Source organism: Hemicordylus capensis, chromosome 1 (assembly GCF_027244095.1).
Source record: "Hemicordylus capensis ecotype Gifberg chromosome 1, rHemCap1.1.pri, whole genome shotgun sequence".
Classification (NCBI taxonomy): domain Eukaryota; kingdom Metazoa; phylum Chordata; class Lepidosauria; order Squamata; family Cordylidae; genus Hemicordylus; species Hemicordylus capensis.
Genome location: NC_069657.1, coordinates 364,409,370 through 364,430,232, shown reverse-complemented (window position 1 = coordinate 364,430,232; position 20,863 = coordinate 364,409,370). Strand labels below are relative to the sequence as shown.

The following is a 20,863-nucleotide window of genomic DNA, read 5'->3' as shown; positions in this document are numbered from 1 at the left end:
TTGCATTTGCCACACTTATGTTTCATATCTTCTTCTACGTATCGCTCCTGTGCCCATTATAAGTTCAAGAACGAAAGCCCACCCAAACAAATATTACATAGTTGCATAGTCTGGACAATAAAAGACAGTGGTGGTAGACAGACATATTTGTAACAATCGTCCATTGGGGCAAACCACATGGCTGGGAAAATAAGAGTTATGTTGGCCATCTGACTGATGTGCGATTCCCAGCACTGAAAATAGATGAGGATGAACAGAAGAAGGTGACAGATGCTAAGCCAGCATTGGTTATTTGCATTAGCGTAGGGAGGTGGGCGGTGGCCCATGGCCCTGCCTCCTGTGTCTGATGTCAGACACAGGGGCCCGGTAGCCACGCCCCCGTGTCTGACATCAGATGCAGGGGCGTGAGCTCCCTCCCAAATGGGGCTGTGTGGCCCCATTGGGAAGGGAGATCAGCCCGCACTGCATTGGGCAGCGCGGGCTGGAGCGATTCTCCCTGCCTTAAAGGCAGGGATAGCCATTAAAGGCAGGGATAGCCATTGAGGCCGTACTGCCAATGCAGAGCGGGCTGATCTTTCACCTAAACGGGGCAGCGTGGCCTCGTTTGGGAGGGAGATGGCTTGGCCCCGCTGCATTGGCAGCAAGACCAGGAGCGGCTCTCCTTGCCTTTAAGGCAGGGAGAGTCACTCCGGCTATGCTGCCAACACAGTGCAGGCCGACTTCGGTTTGAAATGAGGCTGTGCAGCTCCATTTGGGACCAAAATAATACCCCCCATGTCTGATGTCAGATGTGGGGTGTGTGTCTGGGGTCGTGCTTGCAGCCCCTGATTGGTGGTGGCCTAGGTTCTTTGAACCCGTTCACTCAATGGTGGCTCCCCCCCGGACATTTGAGTGCTTTCAGAACAGCCCCACATGCTTACGGGAGAGGAAATCTACCTGCTGTGACTATAAGTTAGAGACATTAAGCCTGTCATTAAAAATGGGTTTAACCCAGAAGTTGACTTCGAATTCTCTCTCCCTTGCTGTTCAATATTTATATGAGGCCTTTAGTAAAGCTGGTGAGGAGTTTTGGGCTAGGGTGCCATCAATATGCGGATGACACCCAACTTTTTCTGCTGATGGATGGCAGGGCCAAGGACACCATAGCTCAGCTGACCAGGTGCTTGGAGGCGGTTGTAGATTGGCTGAAGCAAAGTCGTCTACGGCTTAGTCCAGATAAGACTGAAGTTCTGTGGCTGGGCCTGAAGAGGTCAGGGGGGAGTTTCCAATTACTGACCCTTGATGGTGCTTGTTTGATACCTCAGCCTACAGTAAAGAGTCTGGGTGTGATTCTTGATGCCTCTTTGAATATGGAGGCTCAGATCATGTAGGTCGCTCAAAAGGCCTTTTTTCAGTTACGCCAAATACGGCAGCTAGCCCCTTATCTGTTCCCTCCGGATTTGGCCACTGTGATCCATGTGATGGTCACTTCTAGGTTAGATTATTGCAACTCACTTTATGTGGGGTTGCTATTGCGCCTAACTCAGAGATTGCAACTGGTGCAGAATGCAGCGGCCAAGGTCCTTAATAAGGCGCTTTGGCAAGCACATGTGACACCTTTGCTCGTTCAACTGCACTGGTTGCCGGTTGAGTCCCGGGTTAGGTTTAAGATGTTAACTTTTAACATTTAAAGCCCTACACGATATGGGCCCTCCATATCTCCAGGACCTCCTTGTTCGATATGTCCCTCACTAGGTCCTGAGATCGGCCACAAGTAATACCTTGGTGATCCCGGGCCCTAGGGATGTTAAACTGCAATCAACGAGAGCCAGGGCCTTCTCAGTGGTGGCTCCGGCACTATGGAACGGTCTCCTGGATAATATCAGAGCTCTCGATTATTTGTTGGCTTTCCGTAAGGCATGCAAGACGGAAATGTTCCGTCGGGTGTTAGGTCGCTGAGATAGCTGGTCATAGAGTGATCTGGTAATCCATGGTTATTATGTCTTGTAATGAGTACTCTATGGGGTTGTGGTTATGATGTTATGTATTAGGCGCCTTAATATGATGTTATGTATTAGGCGTCTTAGGCGCCTTAGTAAGGACCTTGGCCGCTGCATTCTGCACCAGTTGCAATCTCTGAGTTAGGCGCAATAGCAACCCCACATAAAGTGAGTTGCAATAATCTAACCTAGAGGTGACCATCACATGGATCACAGTGGCCAAATCTGGAGGGAACAGATAAGGGGCTAGCTGCTGTATTTGGCGTAACTGAAAAAAGGCCTTTTGAGCGACCTCCATGATCTGAGCCTCCATATTCAAAGAGGCATCAAGAATCTAACTAACTAAAATAAATAAATAAAAGTTCTTTAAATCATTTAAAATTAGCTGTAGGTGTCCTGATCCATGTTATTTTGTTAGGCAGTGTGCGGGGACAGTTCAACCCTTGTGCAGTTTTTGTGCTGTAAGTTCTCCAAGTGGAAGTTTTGCCCCAAAGAGGCAATTTGTTGCAAATCTACACTTTGGCGGCAGTTCACTGCTTCAGGGACAATTTTTGGCACAAAAACAGTGCAGATAAAAATGGCCTGGATCAGGACCCCGAGCTAATTTTTAAAGTTAAACTAGCTGATCTGGCACAGAGCATCTGCACCCGTAGTTCTTCACCGCCTCCCCCCCCGCCCGACTGTCGCTTTTTTGCCTGCCTGCCCCGCCTGTCTTCTCCCCCCCTCCTCCCACCTTCTTTTTCTTCTTGTTCCCCACCTGCCCCCATCTCCTTTTGAAACACCCGCCCCTATTTTCTGGCTGCCCACCTGCTGGTCGTGGCTGCCTGGCCATTCGCCCGCCCATCGGTCATGGCCTAACCGGCTTGGCTGCCTGCCACTGTTTTCTTTGGTCGGCCAGCCACTACTGCTGCCGCCATATTCATTCTCTGGACCGTCCCGTGGCTATCTGGCAGCTCTCCAAACTCTCGCGAGAGCTGCCACTCATGGGATGAGCCACGGGTGTGTCTTAGAGAATTATATATAAAGAAGATTTCTGCTTTGCTTCTGAATGAAACCGATTTCTGTGTGTGTATGTATATTTGCATTCTCTCTCTAACTTTGTGTGCATGGAAGTCTCCACCAGCTCTCTTCATGCTGGGGCAGATGGAGGCAAGGGAGATGCTTAATGGAGAGGGACTGGCAGCTCTCCAAGAGCAAACACTTTTACACACACTCCCTACTCTGAAAAGACTTTTCAGAGTAGTATGAAATTCCAGGGCAGCAGCATTCTAATTCTGGCTTCCTTTGCTGGAGAGAATTGGAGGCTTATGAGGTCTCTGTTATGTTTGTTTCTCCGCCCCCCCCCCATACATTGAGCATCAGGTGGAAGAAAACAACATATTCACCCCTAAATGTACACCACCTAGAGATGTACGTATCAGGCAGTATAAAAATATGATTGCTAAATAGGCTGATACGCCAGCTGCGTCCATTTCCTGATATGAATGACCTCAAGATGGTGGTACATATGCTGGTAACCTCTAGGCTGGATTAGTGCAATGCACTTTATGTGGGGCTGCCTTTGTACGTAGTCCGGAAACGTACGTAGTCCGGAAGTTGATCCAGAATGTGGTGGCCAGGTTGGTCTCTGGGTCATCTAGGAGAGACCATATTACTCCTTTGTTGAAAGAACTGCTCTGGCTGAGATACGTTTCCGGGCAAAATACAAGGTGCTGGCTATTACCTATAAAGCCCTAAACAGCTCAGGCCCTGGGTATTTAAGAGAATGTTGTCTTCACCATGAGCCCCACTGCCTGTTAAGATCATCTGGAGAGGTTCGTCTGCAGTTGCCGCCAACTCGATTAGCGGCCACTTGGGGATTGGCCTTCTTTGTTGCTGCCCCTGGACTTTGGAATGTGCTCCCTGTTGAATGAATGAATGAATGAATGAATAAAAGTCAGCAATAGATCACTTTATCTATCAACTAACTAACTTCTATACTGCCCAAAACTTATGTCTCTGGGTAGTTTACAATGAAACAATATAAATTAAAATGTTAAAACATTAAAATAATTTAAAATTTAACACAATGTAAAAAAACTGTTTAAAAAAACACACCAGTTTTGAGGTCACCCTAGAGTGGCCCTGTACCCCAAAGGTGCTTTCCATTTGCTTTCTACTACTCCGTCTTTCTCTGTCTCTGTTGTGGTCTTTGTGTGCCTTTCACATGCTTTGCAGACTGCCTGTTTGGGTCCCAGGAACCACATGGCATTCAACAGGACTGTTCCATTTAAAACATGGTATTGCTGAGGGACAGTATCCGTCAAGATATGTTTTGGTGGCACTGGAGCTGTCTGGGCTTGCCCCATGAGCAGGTGTTTCTTCAGTTCAAGTGATACAGCAGCCAGTCATTGAAATAAGCCAGCCTTTGTAACTGGTTTTGTTGAAACTTGAAATGCCAGGTGTCTGCAGCAAATCTGTGAAAACACTTTGATTTCAGTTTACGTCTGGATAATGGAATTGACTCATGTGTAGAAAGATTACATTTCAGCCAAGTGGTGGAATGCTTCTAAACCTAGATTGCATGTTAAACTTCTAAAGCCCATCATGTGAAGTGAAATGAAATGTGGAGGTATTTCCAGCTGAAGTGCTGGGGATCTGTTCTCTTGGTTTCCCACCCCCTCTGACCTTGATCCCATTTTGCAGGTGGTTGGATAGAATGAGAAGCCACTACAAAGTATGAGATGGGGCCGGAGATATCTTATCCTTTCGGTGTGCTAAGTGCTTTTCAAGTTTTTAATGTATTCTTCCTCATCTCACCACTCCAGAGTCACTGACTGGTACAAGTGGGGAGCTAAGGTTGAAACTGGCTTCTCCAAGGCCAGCCAGTGAGTCTGAGGCCAGCTGGCAGACTTGGAATGCGAACACAGATCTGCATCTATGCTCATTGCTTTGTGCCGGGACTGTTAATGACAACCAAGCTGATTCGGGATCGAAACTTGGTGACTTTTCATCCCAGCACAAGCGGAGTAGTGTACAATGTCTCATAGAGTGTTTGACGACTAATTTGCGGAATCTGTTGATATGTCTGCATAATATGTCCTAGAGTATGGTCTTTAGGCACGTGATACAGCCATCTTGCTGAAGTTAAGCAGGTCTTGGTGTGGCCAGTGGCTGGATGGGAAACACATCTATGCTACCTTTAGGGATGTGGCTGTAGCTCAGTGGCGTGCAGAAGCTCCCAGGTAGGACTGAAAGAGACACCTGCCTGAACCCTTGTAGAAGCAGCTGCTGTCAGTCAGTATAGACAAGGTGGGCCACTGTCTGAAACAGGATGCTGGACTAGGGGTGTGCACGGAACTGCACAGCTGCAGTCCGGCACTGTGGAGGGGGTTCCTTTAAGGGCGGGGAGGGTTTACTTACCCCTCCCGCCACTTGTCCCCCTCCAGCGCTCGTATTTACTGTAGAAATGCTCCTTGAAATGAAGTGTAGAAATACTGTAGAAATGCTCCTTACTGCGCCTCAATGCAAAAGGCTCCGACAAGCCTTCTGCGCACGCGGCGCGCGAGCTTCACGTCTCCCCGACGCCGGAGGCCCAGTCTACCCAGCCTCGGCCCCTGCCGGCGGGTAGACTGGCCCTGTCTACCCACCGGGAGGAGGCCAGGTAGACCGGGCCTCCGGCGTCGGGGAGACGTGAAGCTTGCGCGCCGCATGCGCAGAAGGCTTGTCGGAGCCTTTTGCATTGAGGCGCAGTAAGGAGCATTTCTACACTTCATTTCAAGGAGCATTTCTACAGTAAATACGAGCGCTAGAGGGGGCAAAGCGGCGGGAGGGGTAAATAAACCCTCCCCTCCCTTAAAGGAACCCCCTCCACCCAGACCGGACCGGCCAGGTCCGGACGGTCCAGAGGCCTTTACAATGGCCTCCGGACCGGTCTGGACCCATCCCTATGCTGGACTAGATTAGCCTTGGGCCTGAGCCAGAAGGGCTGTTCTTATGACTAAGCTAGATGGACCGGTGGTCTGATTTGGTATAAGGCAGCTTCCTACGTAGTAGTTTCTGTGTTCTCATGAAATCTTGTACACCTCCTAGAGATATGTCTGCCTGTCTGTCTCAGGCGGTATAAAAATATGATAGATAGATAAATAAATAAATCTGCCATTTGATATTTGTGGGAGGATGAAGTGCAATCTGCCCAGTGTTGATTGTTGCCAGCCCCAATGGATCACCAGATGTTGCTGTAATAGCGTACTTTCTGTGCACAAAGGGAGGACTCTCTAGACTGTGATCCATGTGTGTTGAAAATTGGATTTACCTGATCTGCACTGACTGGATGCCATTGAATTCAGTGGATAATCTTGGTGGAAATATATTTTAAATTGCAGTCTTGGGGCACAATCCAGCACATGGTTCAGCATTCTGAAGCTCCACTGAAATAGTAGGGCTTAAGAATGGTTTGAATTGTGTTCTTTGTTTCTGCTTGTGTGTGTTTGCTTTTGCAGATATGTTTTTCCAACCTCTGCCCTTGTTTATAAAGGCGTTATCTGTCAGTTTGACAGTGAAAATGAATTTTGTGATAATGAGGAGGAAAGAGGTATTGTGTAGATTTTCCTCCTCATGCATTGATTCACCATTAATTGGCTCACTTCTTGCCCTCCCTGTGCCATATAATAATAACAACAACAACAATAATTACTGTGTTCAAAGCATAGCACAGATATTACCTTGTTGAAATCCTTATAACAACCCTGTCATAATAAGTGAGTATTATTATCCCCATATTGCAGCTGGACAACTGAGGCTTAGGGACAGGGGTTTGCCTTAAAGCCACTCAGTGAGGTTGTGGCAGAGGCAGGATTCAGACTAGGAAAATCCTGACTCACAGATCATTTTCGTAGCCACTACACTACACCAACTCTTATAAACTATTTTCCAGTTACCTTGTATTAAAAATGGTAGGAAAGGAGGCTACTTCATATGACAACATGAAGATTTCTGCATTATTAAAGTAGTATTTTTTGAGACTCGTGTTACTAAACAACCTTGAGATAACTCTAGAGCACGTAAAAAACAGAATCTTGGGTTCTCAGAGTTCAGGGGCAAGTCCCAGTGAGGAACAGGGCAGTAAGTTGGCATTGATTGTGTGGTCCAAACCAGCCATTGTCAGCTTATCCTCCCTGCTTGCCACAAGAAGTTGGACTTGGTGCCAAACCCTGGGGATTGGAGATTTGGCTTTTTACGTGTCATCTGAAATGGCCCCATATTTTTGTTTGTTTGTTTGTTTGTTTGTTTATATTTAGCACATTTGTATACCTCCCAAAACTCAGTCTCTGGACCATTTACAATATGTATTAGGCTGAACCTTGCATATACAATTGTGTCCCTTAAAATGCTGAAAATCTGCATTACACCAAAATGCGATTCGGCGTCCGCATCACAGCACAATCCCTTTAAAACCAGAGGCTTCCACAGCCCTTTTAACATGGATGAGAGCAGGTTCATACCTGCTCCTCTTCCACTGGCCGCCACTTTTGTTATAGCAGTGCTCCCTCCACCTGTGGTTGCACGCTGGTGGGGCATCTCTCAGCTGCCCCTGCATGTGTGTGATGCTGGCACGCACATGGCTTCCATGCATGCCAGGTGGGCAGTATGGACCTGCTCTCCTCTGTTAAAGGGCCTGTGGAAGCCCTTGGTTTTAAAGGGATTGTGCTGTGATTTAGATACTGATTTGCATTTCAAGCACATCCCTACTCTGGACTACATTTAGGATGATGTAATCATATTGCTGGTGCTCAGCATTCAGGACTGGTTCTCATCCTACATAATTACAATTACCATTACATAATCACCCTATATGTCATCTGGGAAATGGCCACCAAGTGAACAATTGTACAACTTGCTCTGTGTGGCAAGAGTTATTTGGATATGTATATTTCTAGAATAGCAGTGCTTCCTCCTGCTCCCCACTGAAACTCTGAAACTTGGGGGTGTTTCCAGAACAAGTTGTTATAGTGTATAGAAGGTTCAAGGGTGGTAAATTCTGTTTTGTTTTATACCGGGATCAGAAGTAAAAACCTTCTTCCACTTGGGCACATCACCCAAGGCTCGGTGATGTTGTGCAGAACCAGGGTTAAGCCATGGTTATACATAACATGGGCCACTCTGTGTTGGCTTGGGCATGATTAATTGAACATCTTGTTTTCTAATTTATGATGTCTCCTTGTGGTATTTTTCAAATCCCCTGACCTAGAGCCACTTCCATGCGATCAAAAAGCTGATGCTCAAATGACACAAGGGGGCTATTCTCACGACCAGGAGAAATCGGGTTCAGGGAGCCTAGCCTGATTCCTCCTGGTCATCTGCTGCCACAGGAGCCACGTGGCTCCCGACAGCAAACTGCACAAACTGCCCCTCCCCTTATGTGAGGTTGGCGGAGCGAGTGCTCCACTCACCCTGTTTAGTTGATCGTGTGCCACCAACACACGAGGAAGACTCCCGCTGGGAGGCTACAACAAACCCCCCGATCCCCGCAGGCCCCACCAGCTCCATGACAGAGCCGGTAGTTGTGTGGCTGGCCAATCCGGCTGCCCAGGGCTTGGAGGCTACTCGCTCTCCCCACACAAACCCTCCTGGCGCTTCACACGGGTCATGTGAAGCGCTTCAAGTTCTTTCTAGCTGCCAGGAAGCCTTTCCTATAATGTGAGAACAAGCTTCTCTTGGATTGCTTTTGGATTGCGACCCAAGCCCTGCAAAACGACATTCCTCTAAATCTCCTTTACCATTTAAGTTGATGTCTTTGACTTCTGAAGCAAACTGAAAAATAAAGGCCCAACACCTACCGAGCTGGTTTGGTTTCATTCTGTCTTTTGGATATGATGCTTTTTTCCTCACTCTCCTGCTGCTTTCTTCCCACCTGCCACAGCTGCTCTATAGTGCTTTTGAATACGATGCCCTTTTTCTGCAACTGGTTTGGAACCATCCTAAACTCTGTTTTCTATTTCAGCTCCTCTTCTTTTATTATTTTAGTCTTTTCCCTCCAGTTCCATGTTCAGAAATGGTTGCTGAAGAACTGAGCCCTTAAATAGATATGGGTACATCATGCCTATATTTTCAAACTCTGTAGCAAGTGCAGAATTGGGTCTCTTTAGCATGTATGTTTAAACTTGGTGTTTGATCCAGTGGTGATCAGTTTGTGGACTCCTGCTGTTTTTTCTATCAGTATCTCTGCATGATCATTCCACATTTTCTTCAAGAAGCTCAGTGCTCCTTTACATCTAGTATCCTTGATTTGCATTTTCCACAAACTTTATGGGGCTTGTTTTAGTTGGCACCAGGCAGTCAGACAGAACCAGTCTATCCTTGGTGCATGCCCAGGCATCAGGATGCCCTCTGGCAACTGTGCAAGAACTTGGAGGTGTGCTGCAACCTGTGTGCATTATGCACACACAATTTGATGTAAATGAAACTACGAATGTAAGCAAGAGTAGTTAAACACTCCTTAAGGATTTGGACTACAGATTGCTTAATAGGGAGAGTTGTGGATCATGTGGATTTCTTGTGTAGTAGTCCCAGTTCATTGAAATGGAAGGCTCCATTGAGACATGGAAAGAAACATGTGCATGGATCAGTTTCCTCTGTGGAAATGAATATGGACATGGTTTGAAGCAAGAGAACTCTGCATGCACCTGGTGTGCCTGCTCCTCAGAACACATCACACTGGATTTGGACATAGTTGAGTTGACCTGAAACTTAAACTGATTGCATATGTGCAGCAGTAATTATGAGTAGCTATTTTTTTTTTAAGCATTCTCTCCAAGCATGATCCCTTGCCCTTCATGGCTAATAAAAGCTGCCAGAGAGGGTACAGGCAGATTGTTGGAGGCTATAATCAATGCTTCATTAAGGGTGGGGAAGATACCACCATGCCTCAAGGAGGTGATGGTAAGACCATTATTTAAAAAGTCCTCCCTTGATCCCTCCAACCTGGACAACTATAGACCTGCTTCTAACCTTCTCTTTTTGGGCAAGATTATAGAGCGTGTGATGGTGTCGAAGCTGCAGAGGGTCTTGGATGATATGGATTATCTAGACCCCTTTCAATCTGGCTTCCATCCTGGATATGGGACTGAAACCGCCTTGGTCACTCTAGTGGATTACCTACAGGAGAAGTGTGTCCCTGTTGGTTCTGCTGGATTTCTAGGTGGCATTTGATACCATCAGCCTCTGGTCTCCTTCTGGACTGCCTCTCCAGTTTAGGGATTGGAGGTGCTGCTTTGGAGTGGCTTCAGTCCTTTTTTGTGGGGAAGGTTCAGAGGGTGGTGCTGAGGGACTACTGCTCAGCTTCTTGGCCATTGGCCTGTGGGGTCCCACAAGGGTTCAGTTTTGTCCCCCATGCTGCTTAACATCTACATCAAATTGCTGGTTGAGGTCATCCGGGGACTTGGACTGAGTTGTCAGCAATATGCAGGTGACACTCAGCTCTCTCTCCTTATCACCTGATCCTAGGGAGGCAGTCGATGTCCTGAGTTGGGGGCTGGAGGCAGTGATTGGTTGGATGTGGACCAATAAACTGAGTTTGAATCCAAGCAAGACAGAGGTACTTTTGTTGAGTAGGAGAGCCAGGCAGGATGAGGAGATTTGACCAGTTCTGGATGGGGTTGCACTCACCTTGAAAGAGCAGGCGTGCAGCTTCGGGGTATTGCTGGACCCGACTCTGCTTTTGGAAACTCTGGTGCAGGCAGTGGCCAGGGGTGTCTTTTCACAGCTTCAGCCAGTGTGCCAGCTGTGGCCCTTTCTTGAGAAGGCAGATCTGGCCACAGTTGCCCACTCCTTAGTCATGTCACGGCTAGATTACTGTAATATGTTCTATGTGGGGCTGCCCTTAAATAATATTTGGAAACTGCAGCTAGTGCAAAATGTGGTAGCTAGGATTTTATCTGGAACTGCCTGCAGGAATCATATTACACCGATTTTGAAAGAGCTACATTGGTTGCCAATTTCTTTCCAGGTCCAGTCCAAGGTGCTGGTTTTAACCTTTAAAACCCTTAATGGTTTGGGCCCTGGATATCTGAGGAATGCCAGCTCTCAAGTGTTTCTGCCTGCTTGATGAGGTCATTGGGGGTCAGGGTGGGGCTGCTCTGCATGCCAACAATGAGGGAGGCTCGGCTGTCATGCATGCGGAACAGGGCCTTCTCAGTTATTGCCCCCAGACTTTGGAATGCTTTCCCAGTGGGCATCTGCTCCTCAGACTCCATCACAGTTTTTAGAAAGCAAGTGAAATATTGGCTTTTTACAAGGGCTTTTATATGAGTGTTGTTTTTGTTACTGATGCTCTGTATTTTATGGTCTCGTGTACGTTTTAAAATTTTTTTTGATTAGATTTGTATTTTTATATTCCAATTTGATATTTATATTGTGTAGCTGCTGTATAGTTATAATTATTTTGTAAAAAAAAAATCTTTGTTTAAAAAAAAGTAAAACAAATCACCTTGAATTTTTTTTAAGGAAAGGTGTTTTAAAAATCTAACAAAATAAAATATATGTTTAGCCACCTTTTATTTAGGTGGTTCTAATCAGTTTAGAGTTTACTTAGACTTTAGTAAATATACACCTGGTGATTCTGGTGCCCTGGTTTAATTAATCTACAATGCAAGGTTATTATCTTGTGAATGGAAAGCCTACTTTTTGGGGAGGAAGGGATGTCATGTTCCTCAAAAGCTGCAAAGAAATAGTTAGGTTGCTTATTCATCAGGAATGATCACATTCTACTGTATCTTTGCCACAGTACTGAGGCAGAATAAGAATGCAGTACTCACTGATATAAAAACTGTATTTTTGCACTGCTGCAGCGTTTTCATTGTAGTGCCAGGATGTGGCCTGAGAGATGGTATCTTTCCCTCCTCTCCTAAGTGTTCGTTCATTTCATGACGTTGTAGAAGAGTAGATGCACCTTGACACTGCAGCACTCCATTCTCTTTGGATATTATTAATGCCTTCAACATGTTGCACAACTTGCCTAAGAATTGAGATTGGATATTTGTTTCTGTGAAACCAATCCATTATTCCTCCCCACTTCCTCCGGCTTTGTTTTGTGTTTCAGTTTGACTATCTGACTATCTCCAGAGGAATTTACCCAAACAAAGAAGCTTTTGCATGTTGAACTGATGGATTAATATAATAACACTTGCATTGTTTTATTTAGCATTCCAGTGTTTCAACATATTCTCCATTCTGTGATATATTCTACTTCTACATGATATTACTGCTTTAAAAAAAAGTTGTAGCTTGGACCCAAGTTTATATTTCCTTAGGATTCAGGGGCTGTGAAGAATGCTAATTGCCCATAGGCTATAAACGTATGGGTCTGTGAAAGAATAGATAGACCTCATAAGATATTCTGTTGTGAAAAAAATAAATGATAGGATTGTTTGAAGACTATGTACTTGCCTATTTTCCTACCCCTCCTGTTTTAAATGTGAAAGTGTTCATATTGATGGATGAGATGTATATGATGTTTAGGGATAATTTTATGTAAGCAATACTTGAAATGGGAAAGTAGATGTGCTAGGTGGCTAAAAACAAAAGGAAGAAATAAAATTATAATGCTTTTCTTTGTTTTTTAGGGTTGGATGATTGCCTGCAACAGTATGTCCAGAAATTTGAACGAGAGAAGATAAATGGTGCTCAGCTATTGCAGATTTCTCACCAGGATCTTGAAGAGCTGGGTATCACTCGTATTGGACATCAAGAGCTCGTTTTAGAAGCTGTGGATCTCCTCTGTGCATTGGTCAGTATTCAAAATGAATGCAGAATTGTGATGTTGAAATCCCCCCCTTTTTGCACTGGGTTGAGGAGATCAGTTGTCACAAAAGAGATATAATCTACTCCCTGGGCTTTTTATCAGATTATATCAAGAGTAAAGTAGATAAAAGTTGAGTTATATAGTAGACCAGTATCCAGGTTGCATGTCTCTTAACAGGAAGAAAGTTGATACAGATAGAGTTTGCGGTTGTGCAAGAAGCCATTGTTCATGTGGTAACACTGAGCTGAAGTCATGCTGCCCTTGTTGCTGAGAACATTTTAGACAGGTGGGGTTGGTGAGTTTGCACTTGATTTCTTTGCATGAAGGTGGGTATGGGCTGGATGAGAGCTGAAACTTAATCCAGACAAGACAGAAGTCATTATGACGTGGGTTCCTAACATGAGCTCCCTAGATGTTGTTGGGCTACAACTCTCATCTGGCCACAAAGACCAACAGCATTGAGGGACCCGAGGTTGGATTTTGGTGAGCTAACCCCAAACTCGTGGGACTGTAGTCTTGCCTGTGGCCTGTTACAGATGGGCTCAGACATCTCCTTGAGCACAAGGTTCCTAGGCTCAGTGTGTCCCTGGATTTTGTGCTGCTGCTGGATTCTCAGGTGGTAGCAATAGCTGGGAGCACTGGGTATCAGCTTCGTTAGCTGACTGCAGCCTATCCTGTTAGATAAGATTTATATTCAGTCATTCATACTTTGGCAATCTCCTGTTTAGTCTGCTGTAAATTACTCTTGTGTAGGCTGCTTATGAAGACAGATGGAAGCTGCAGAAAGTGCAGAGTATTGTGACTCATCTCTGTACAGGGCGAATTGTGGAGAGCAGGTTATCCTGTTCTTAGCTTGCTTGCATCATCGGTCTGTCTGTTTCTGAACCTAATTAAAACAGCTGGTTTGACCTTTGACAATGCACTAAACTGTATGGTGCACACACTTTGGGAATGCTTCCTACCTTCCTATTGGATGTATGGGAGAGGTCATGTGCTGTGCCACAATGTCTTTAAGAGATGAAGGACGTGAGGGCACAGTCTGAGCTCTGTGATACCATGAGTCCCCTTTGCTGGTAACTTTTTTTTGTCACTGGGGAAAATCCTGGCCCTTTTGTCTATTCCAACAACCTGATTTGTGGAATGGTTACACTGGGATTTTATCTTATGGTTGAATTGATGTTCTGTCACAGATCTGCCATGTTCATATTGTGATGTATGCAGTATCAGTATTGTATTATATTTTTGTATCCGTATTGTATTATATTATGTATGTTATGTTATATAACATACCAACATGGTGTAGTGGTTAGAGTGCTGGACTAGGACTGGGGAGACCCGAGTTCAAATCCCCATTCAGCCATGATACTAGCCAGGTGACTCTGGGCCAGTCACGTATCTCTCAGCCTAGCCTACTTCACAGGGTTGTTGTGAAAGAGAAACTTAAGTATGTAGCACACCACTCTGGGCTCCTTGGAGGAAGACTGGGATATACATGTAATATAAATATTATTATTATGTTCTTTAACTTCTTTCGTAAGCACCTTCAGGTACTTTGTGGATACATAATAGCATGCACAACAGAGATATTGAAATACATAAATGCTATAATAATGACAAAGATCTGCAGGAATGTTTGTCTTTGACATGTGACCAAAACAAAAAACATTGACACATGAGCTGAGAGAGTCACATTATGTTCTGCAAGAACAGCCTTATGAGCAAAGATGTGTGTACTCTGCCTTTAAAACAGAAAAATAAATTCTGCACCATGGAAAAGTGTGCTAAGAGAAGCTGAATTTTATGACCCCCATCTAAGCTATGGAGACTAAACAGTGTTGCTTGTTTTATGTAATTCTGTTTCCGTTAGTCATGAGAAGAATCAAATACCATGACAGGGGGCTTAAGTTGTATCCCCTAAACACTAGAAAACCTCTTGTCTCTTCCTCTTTCAGGTAGCCATTTGGGTAGACACAGGTCACTTAATTACTCCTCTGTATTAAATTATTTTTAATTGATTAATTAAACATATTTATATACTGCCCCGAACACACATCTCTGGGTGGTTTACAGTAAATTAAAATAAAATTAAAACATTAAAACAATTTAAAAATTTAAAAACAATGTTAAAATATATGGGTCTAATTAAGAGTCTGGGTGAACAAATGTGTCTTGACTGCCTTTAAAAATGTTATCCGAGATGGGGAGGCTCTTATTTCAATAGGGAGCGCATTCCAAAACCTCGGGGCAGCAACGGAGAAGGCCCGTCCCCAAGTAGCCACCAGAAGAGCTGTTGGCAATTGCAGACTATCTCAGTAGGCAACAGGGCTCATAACAAAGAAGACATTCTCTTAAATACCTTGGACCTAAGCTGTTATAGGGCTTTATAGGTTATAACCAGCACTTTGTATTTTGCCTGGAGACATATCAGTAGATCTCTCTGCTTTAAAAGATGGCTGAAGCTGCAGGTGACCAGACTGTGGCATGGGTGACACAAGGGGTATAGCGAGGTGGAGCTGGTGGCATACCTGGAGAGCAGCAAAAGGGTCCATGGGTCTGCTGTATCTTTTTCCCTGCATCTTCAATGCTGTACTGTTACCTGGTTTAGGAGACTAGGAGTATCTCAGATTGGCTGGATATCTGTAGGATAGTGGCACTTCCCAATACTCGGATTGCAAGTTGATCTTAAAATTGAGCCAGTACGTATTTTGAGACAGGTCCCTTTCTGTGAGGGGGTTATTTGGTGGAGAATTTGAACTGAGTATTTCGGAAAGCAAGGTTCTCTTAATCCTATATCTACAGGTGAAACTCGGAAAATTAGAATATCGTGCAAAAGTCCATTAATTTCAGTAATGCAAATTAAAAGGTGAAACTGATATATGAGACAGACGCATTACATGCAAAGCGAGATAAGTCAAGCCTTAATTTGTTATAATTGTGATGATCATGGCGTACAGCTCATGAAAACCCCAAATCCACAATCCCAGAAAATTAGAATATTACATGGAACCAAGAAGACAAGGATTGTAGAATAGAACAATATCGGACCTCTGAAAAGTATAAGCATGCATATGTATTCAGTACTTGGTTTGGGTCCCTTTTGCAGCAATTACTGCCTCAATGCGGCGTGGCATGGATGCTATCAGTCTGTGGCACTGATGAGGTGTTATGGAAGACCAGGATGCTTCATTAGCGGCCTTCAGCTCTTCTGCATTGTTTGGTCTCATGTCTCTCATCCTTCTCTTGGCAGTGCCCCATAGATTCTCTATGGGGTCAGGTCAGGCGGGTTTGCTGGCCAATCAAGCACAGTACACTGTATACTTTTTGGAGGTCCGATATTGTTCTATTCTACAATCCTTGTCTTCTTGGTTCCATGTAATATTCTAATTTTCTGGGGTTGTGGATTTGGGGTTTTCATTAGCTGTACGCCATGATCATCACAATTATAACAAATTAAGGCTTGACTTATCTCGCTTTGCATGTAATGCGTCTATCTCATATATCAGTTTCACCTTTTAATTTGCATTACTGAAATTAATGGAATTTTGCACGATATTCTAATTTTCCGAGTTTCACCTGTAGGTTTGGGGCATTTGTAGCTCTTGTGATCTTGATAATATAGCAACATAATTGAGAAGTTGATGTCTGCTGGCTCAGGTGATTATCTCTCTTTCCTGTATGTTAAATAGGAACATAGGAAGCTGCCTTATACCAAGTCAGACCATTGATCCATCTAGCTCAGTATTTTCTACACAGACTGGCAGCAGTTTCTCCAAGGTTACTGCAAGATTACCAAATACTGCCCAGCTCCTGTCGTCACCATATCTAGAAAAGGACATTGTAGAACTGGAAAAGATGCAGAAGAGGGCAACCAAGATGATCAGGGGCCTAGAGCACCTTTCTTATAAGGCAAGGCTACAACACCTGGGGCTATTTAGTTTAGAAAAAAGACAACTGTGGGGAGACATGATAGAGGTCTATAAAATCATGCATGGTGTGGAGAAAGTGAATAGAGAGAACTTCTTCTCCCTATCACATAACACTAGAACCAGGGGTCATCCCATGAAATAGATTGCTGGGAAATCTAGGACCAACAAATGGAAGTACTTTTTCACATAACGCATAATCAGCTTGTGGAATTCTCTGCCATGAGATGTGGTGACGGCCACCAATCTGGATGGCTTTAAGAGGGGTTTGGATAACTTCATGGAGGAGAGGTCTATCAACGGCTACTAGTCGGAGGGCTGTAGGCCACCTCCAGCCTCAAAGGCAGGATGCCTCTGAGTACCAGTTGCAGGGGAGTGACAGCGGGAGGGAGGGCATGCCCTCGGCTCCTGCCTGTGGGCTTCCAGTGGCATCTGGTGGGCCACTCTGTGAAACAGGATGCTGGACTAGGTGGGTCTTGGGCCTGATCCAGCAGGGCTGTTATGTTCTTAAGGCTGCAGTCTCTCTCAGCCCTATCTTGGAGACTCCAGGGAGGGAACTTGGAATGTTCTGCATGCAAGCTTGTGGATGCTCTTCGCAGAGTGGCCCCATCCCCTGAGGGGAATATCTTATAGTGCTCACACATGTGTCCTGCTAAAATGCAAACCAGAGCAGACCCTGCTTAGCAAAGCGGCCAACTCATGCTTGCTACCACAAGACCAGCTCTCCTCTGTTCTACTTGTTTTGTAAATCTAGGATTAAAAAAAAACATGTTCTTGTTGCATTAATGGTATTGTGGATACAGTTTGCTTTATGATCAGGACACACTTCAGCTATGCACTTTTTCTAATTCTATGAACCACTGCCAAAGGTATATTGAGTTTCAACAGTGAGAATGGTGGGAAAGAATGCTCTGTCACTCTTGCCCTTACTGGGCTACATTCCATTCATTATGTAACACTTCTTGTATTTGAGTGTATTCTTCTTTAAATGGGCAGCGTCTTTGACTCCTGGTATAAAATGTGCTCTTGTTTCAGAAAGGGAGAACAGAAATTATTTGTGTTGATAAACTAGGAGAAAAAATAGAGATGACCTGCAATAAATCGGATGCATCCCCTTTGAAACAAACTTTTTAAAAAAGGAGTGCCAGGAAAGCATATTTGAATGAAGAAACTTGAAATTTATTTGTCCATGCTGAGGTTAGAGTGATAAGTGTAATGCAAAGCAGAAGGTATCTGGCAAAATGGTGAGATTCCTGTGTACTCTGCTGCCTGGAATAATGGATATGACAGCCACCTTGAAAACATTCTTTTGGTCTGCTCTTTTTTGTTTGTTTTTTAATTGGATAAAGTAGACAGAGCTGGATATCTGCCAGAACCCAAAGCTGTGTTTTATCTTCTACAATTTCCTCCTCATTTCCTTCACAAATCGAGTTTTGTCCGTAGATCCAGATCTTATTTTTGTGTGGTGCATGCAACATGAAGCAGAAGGTTCCTATACTTTAACTGAAATGTTATCCTTCCTTTCTTTGGGAATAGGTTGCAGGAGAAACTATGAATGTCTTATCTGGTGTCTTTTGTCAACTTCTTAATTCTGCTTTCCTCAGCACTGGGAAGTGATGCAGGATATTGCAGAGATGGACCTGTATAAAAACCAGTCTTCATCTCAAACTTCTGATAATTTCTCCTGGAAGTTTAGTCAGCTTGTCTTAGCTTTATTTGAATTGCCTGGCATCAAGAGTTAAATGTAGGCCACCTTGGTGGATGGAAGCCAGGAATGTAACCCTCAACCTTAGACTTCATTTTCAAAGTGTCCTCAACAAAATTTAGTTTGGTAAAAGGGGACTATAAGGATTGGAGTTGAACCTGGTTGATCCCTGCTTACACATGAACTACCTGGATTGTCCTAAGACAAGTTAGTCCTTGTTCCAGCAACTAATAACAATATGAGTGATTGAGAGACTGTTATAAAGATGTATGAGATTAAAATGGTTAAATGGTATAGATGACAAATATTAATAATTGTACTGATGGTGTGTAGCTTTAATCTTTTGTGTTTGTCTACTGCTCAGTACTGGGGATGTGTAGCTATAGTGCTGAGCATTCTATTTGTGTAAGCTGTAGCAAGCTTTTAGGAAACCTTGTTGAAGCCAACTTGATCTACAGTTACTCAGATTAATGATTAACAAGGCAGGAATGTCTGACCTTCGTGTGTTCTGAATGGGGTGTGTGTGTGTGTTTCTATGTATGCGATGCAAGTCAGCCGTGTGTGGTGCTGAAAAGGAGTTTCTGAGATGCTCTTAGATCTGATAATTCAGTTGACAGTGCTGATTTAAAAACATATTTTTGAACTAATACAGTACTTCAAAATAAGAGAATACTGTAACTATGTATTTGTTTTAGATTTAAACTATTCATCCTAGTTCCAAAGATAGCTTTCAATTTCCCTGTATCTTGTAGCTGGCGAATGGCTGAGAAAGTTCTGGGGACTTCATAGTCCTAACACCCACACAGGTGATCTGAGAGGCTGTAGGGACTCGCTTATTCTGTTTAGCTTCCTGTTTTCCTCAATCTCTGGTTTTCTTGTTTGTGAACTAGGGATAGTAGTTTTCCTTCGACGTGGTCTCTGTCTTTTACACCAATGGGCTCTGTGCCTGCACAGAGACCTCGTCGGAACCCACCAAGCTCTATTCTACTGCTTTGGGTGGGAACCCCACCCTCAGCCACTGTATACGGCTGCACCACTCCTCATCCCCTCAGTCTTTCGTCGTCCGCGCTTCAGTTAACATCGAGGAATCTGCAGCTCGGCAACGAGTAGGATTATTATCGATCCCCTTTTTGTTTTCTTCCTGCTTTTTTCCTTATTTCTTCCTTTATTTCTTATTTCTCACGTAGTCGCGTTTTTATTCTTGGCATTTTGGTTTTTACGGGTTTTCCCCTCTTTAGAGCTCGGATCCCAGCTGGGATGGAGTTTAGTGGCTGGCTGGCCTATGGCATTTATGCCGGGCACAACAAAGTTCAAGAAATGAGTTGGTTGCGGATCTAAGATCCCTTCCCCCAATATTCATACAGAGTGTCTTCTGTGCCTGGGGGAATCCCACATTGTCAAGACCTGTCTTCATTGCCAGAGGTTTACGAAGCAGGCTTGAAAGAATAGGGCTTCTCGCCTGCTCAGAGCCCTGTGGGACTTGGCTCTCCATTCTTTGGAAACCTTATAGTTGAAGCTGTCCATTAAGATGGCTTCTTCAGTAAAGTCGGAGCGTTTGGAATCCGCTCCCGTAGAAGTCGAAAACCTGATCTTGATACCAGTTTTAGTGTCTCCCATTGTCGATCCCTCGATGATTTTGAGCACTTTGGTGCATTCTGAGGACTTGTCTCAGCCTCCTCTGCCCACGGTGCTGGGTCCTTCTCCGACTCCTTCAATGTCTAAGCTGAAGAAAAAAGAAGAAGAACCCGAAGGTTCCTCATGATTTGCTGGCAGGTCAGCACCTCCCTCCTATTCTGAAGAAAAGGAAGACTGCATCAGTTCCTGCATCAGAGGCCCTGTTGGCCAAGAAGCCAAAGTTGGACTCAGAAAGGGTTTCGGCCCCACTGGTACTGAAATCATCGGTGTCAGTTCAGCTTAGCTCGCCGCAGGCCGAAGACTCCTTCACCTTGGTGTCTGATCGTTCCTGCACGAACAGAGAACCATTGGTGGCGACTGACGAACCTGGACATGCCTCATCCGAGGAGGAGGAGTATTCCCCGGACAAGCCTGCTGAAGACGCGTCGTGGCTGCCTCAATGTCATTCGTCTCTTCAACGTCATTCGTCTCCTCCCCTCCTGTTGGGACCCAGAAGATCGCTCTTCTGGACAGAATTGGGACTGGGACCGTGACCGTCGTGAGCAAATGTATACAGATCAATATCGTATGCCAGAGCGACATTCACCCTTGGAAGAGGTTGGGCCATCCTCTTATGGTGCTTGGCTCCGGGACTCAGGTACATATGGACATTACCAAGGGAACTATCGTTCAGACTACTCAGACTATGATAAGCCTCGTTACGGTTCTCGGTACCTAGAGGGTGCTGCATATGGGAGATCTGGAATTGTTCAGGATTGCTGTGAGACCCCCTTACACTCAAAAGGGAGGCCTCGCTCTCGATACCCATAACGCTCCCCTCAAGATCGGCTGGAGTGACGCA

The 20,863-nt window shown here is 44.7% G+C and overlaps 1 protein-coding gene across 9 annotated transcripts in view; it reads left to right on the top strand.

Moving 5' to 3' along the window:
• Nucleotides 1–20,863, top strand: part of CNKSR3 (CNKSR family member 3) — an 88,493-nt gene that overhangs the window by 23,495 nt on the left and 44,135 nt on the right. For all 9 annotated transcript variants that reach the window (XM_053293338.1, XM_053293352.1, XM_053293396.1 and 6 more), the window contains one exon: nt 12,581–12,744. In XM_053293338.1, the coding sequence (XP_053149313.1) occupies nt 12,581–12,744 (164 nt within the window). The remainder of the gene's footprint in view (nt 1–12,580; nt 12,745–20,863) is intronic.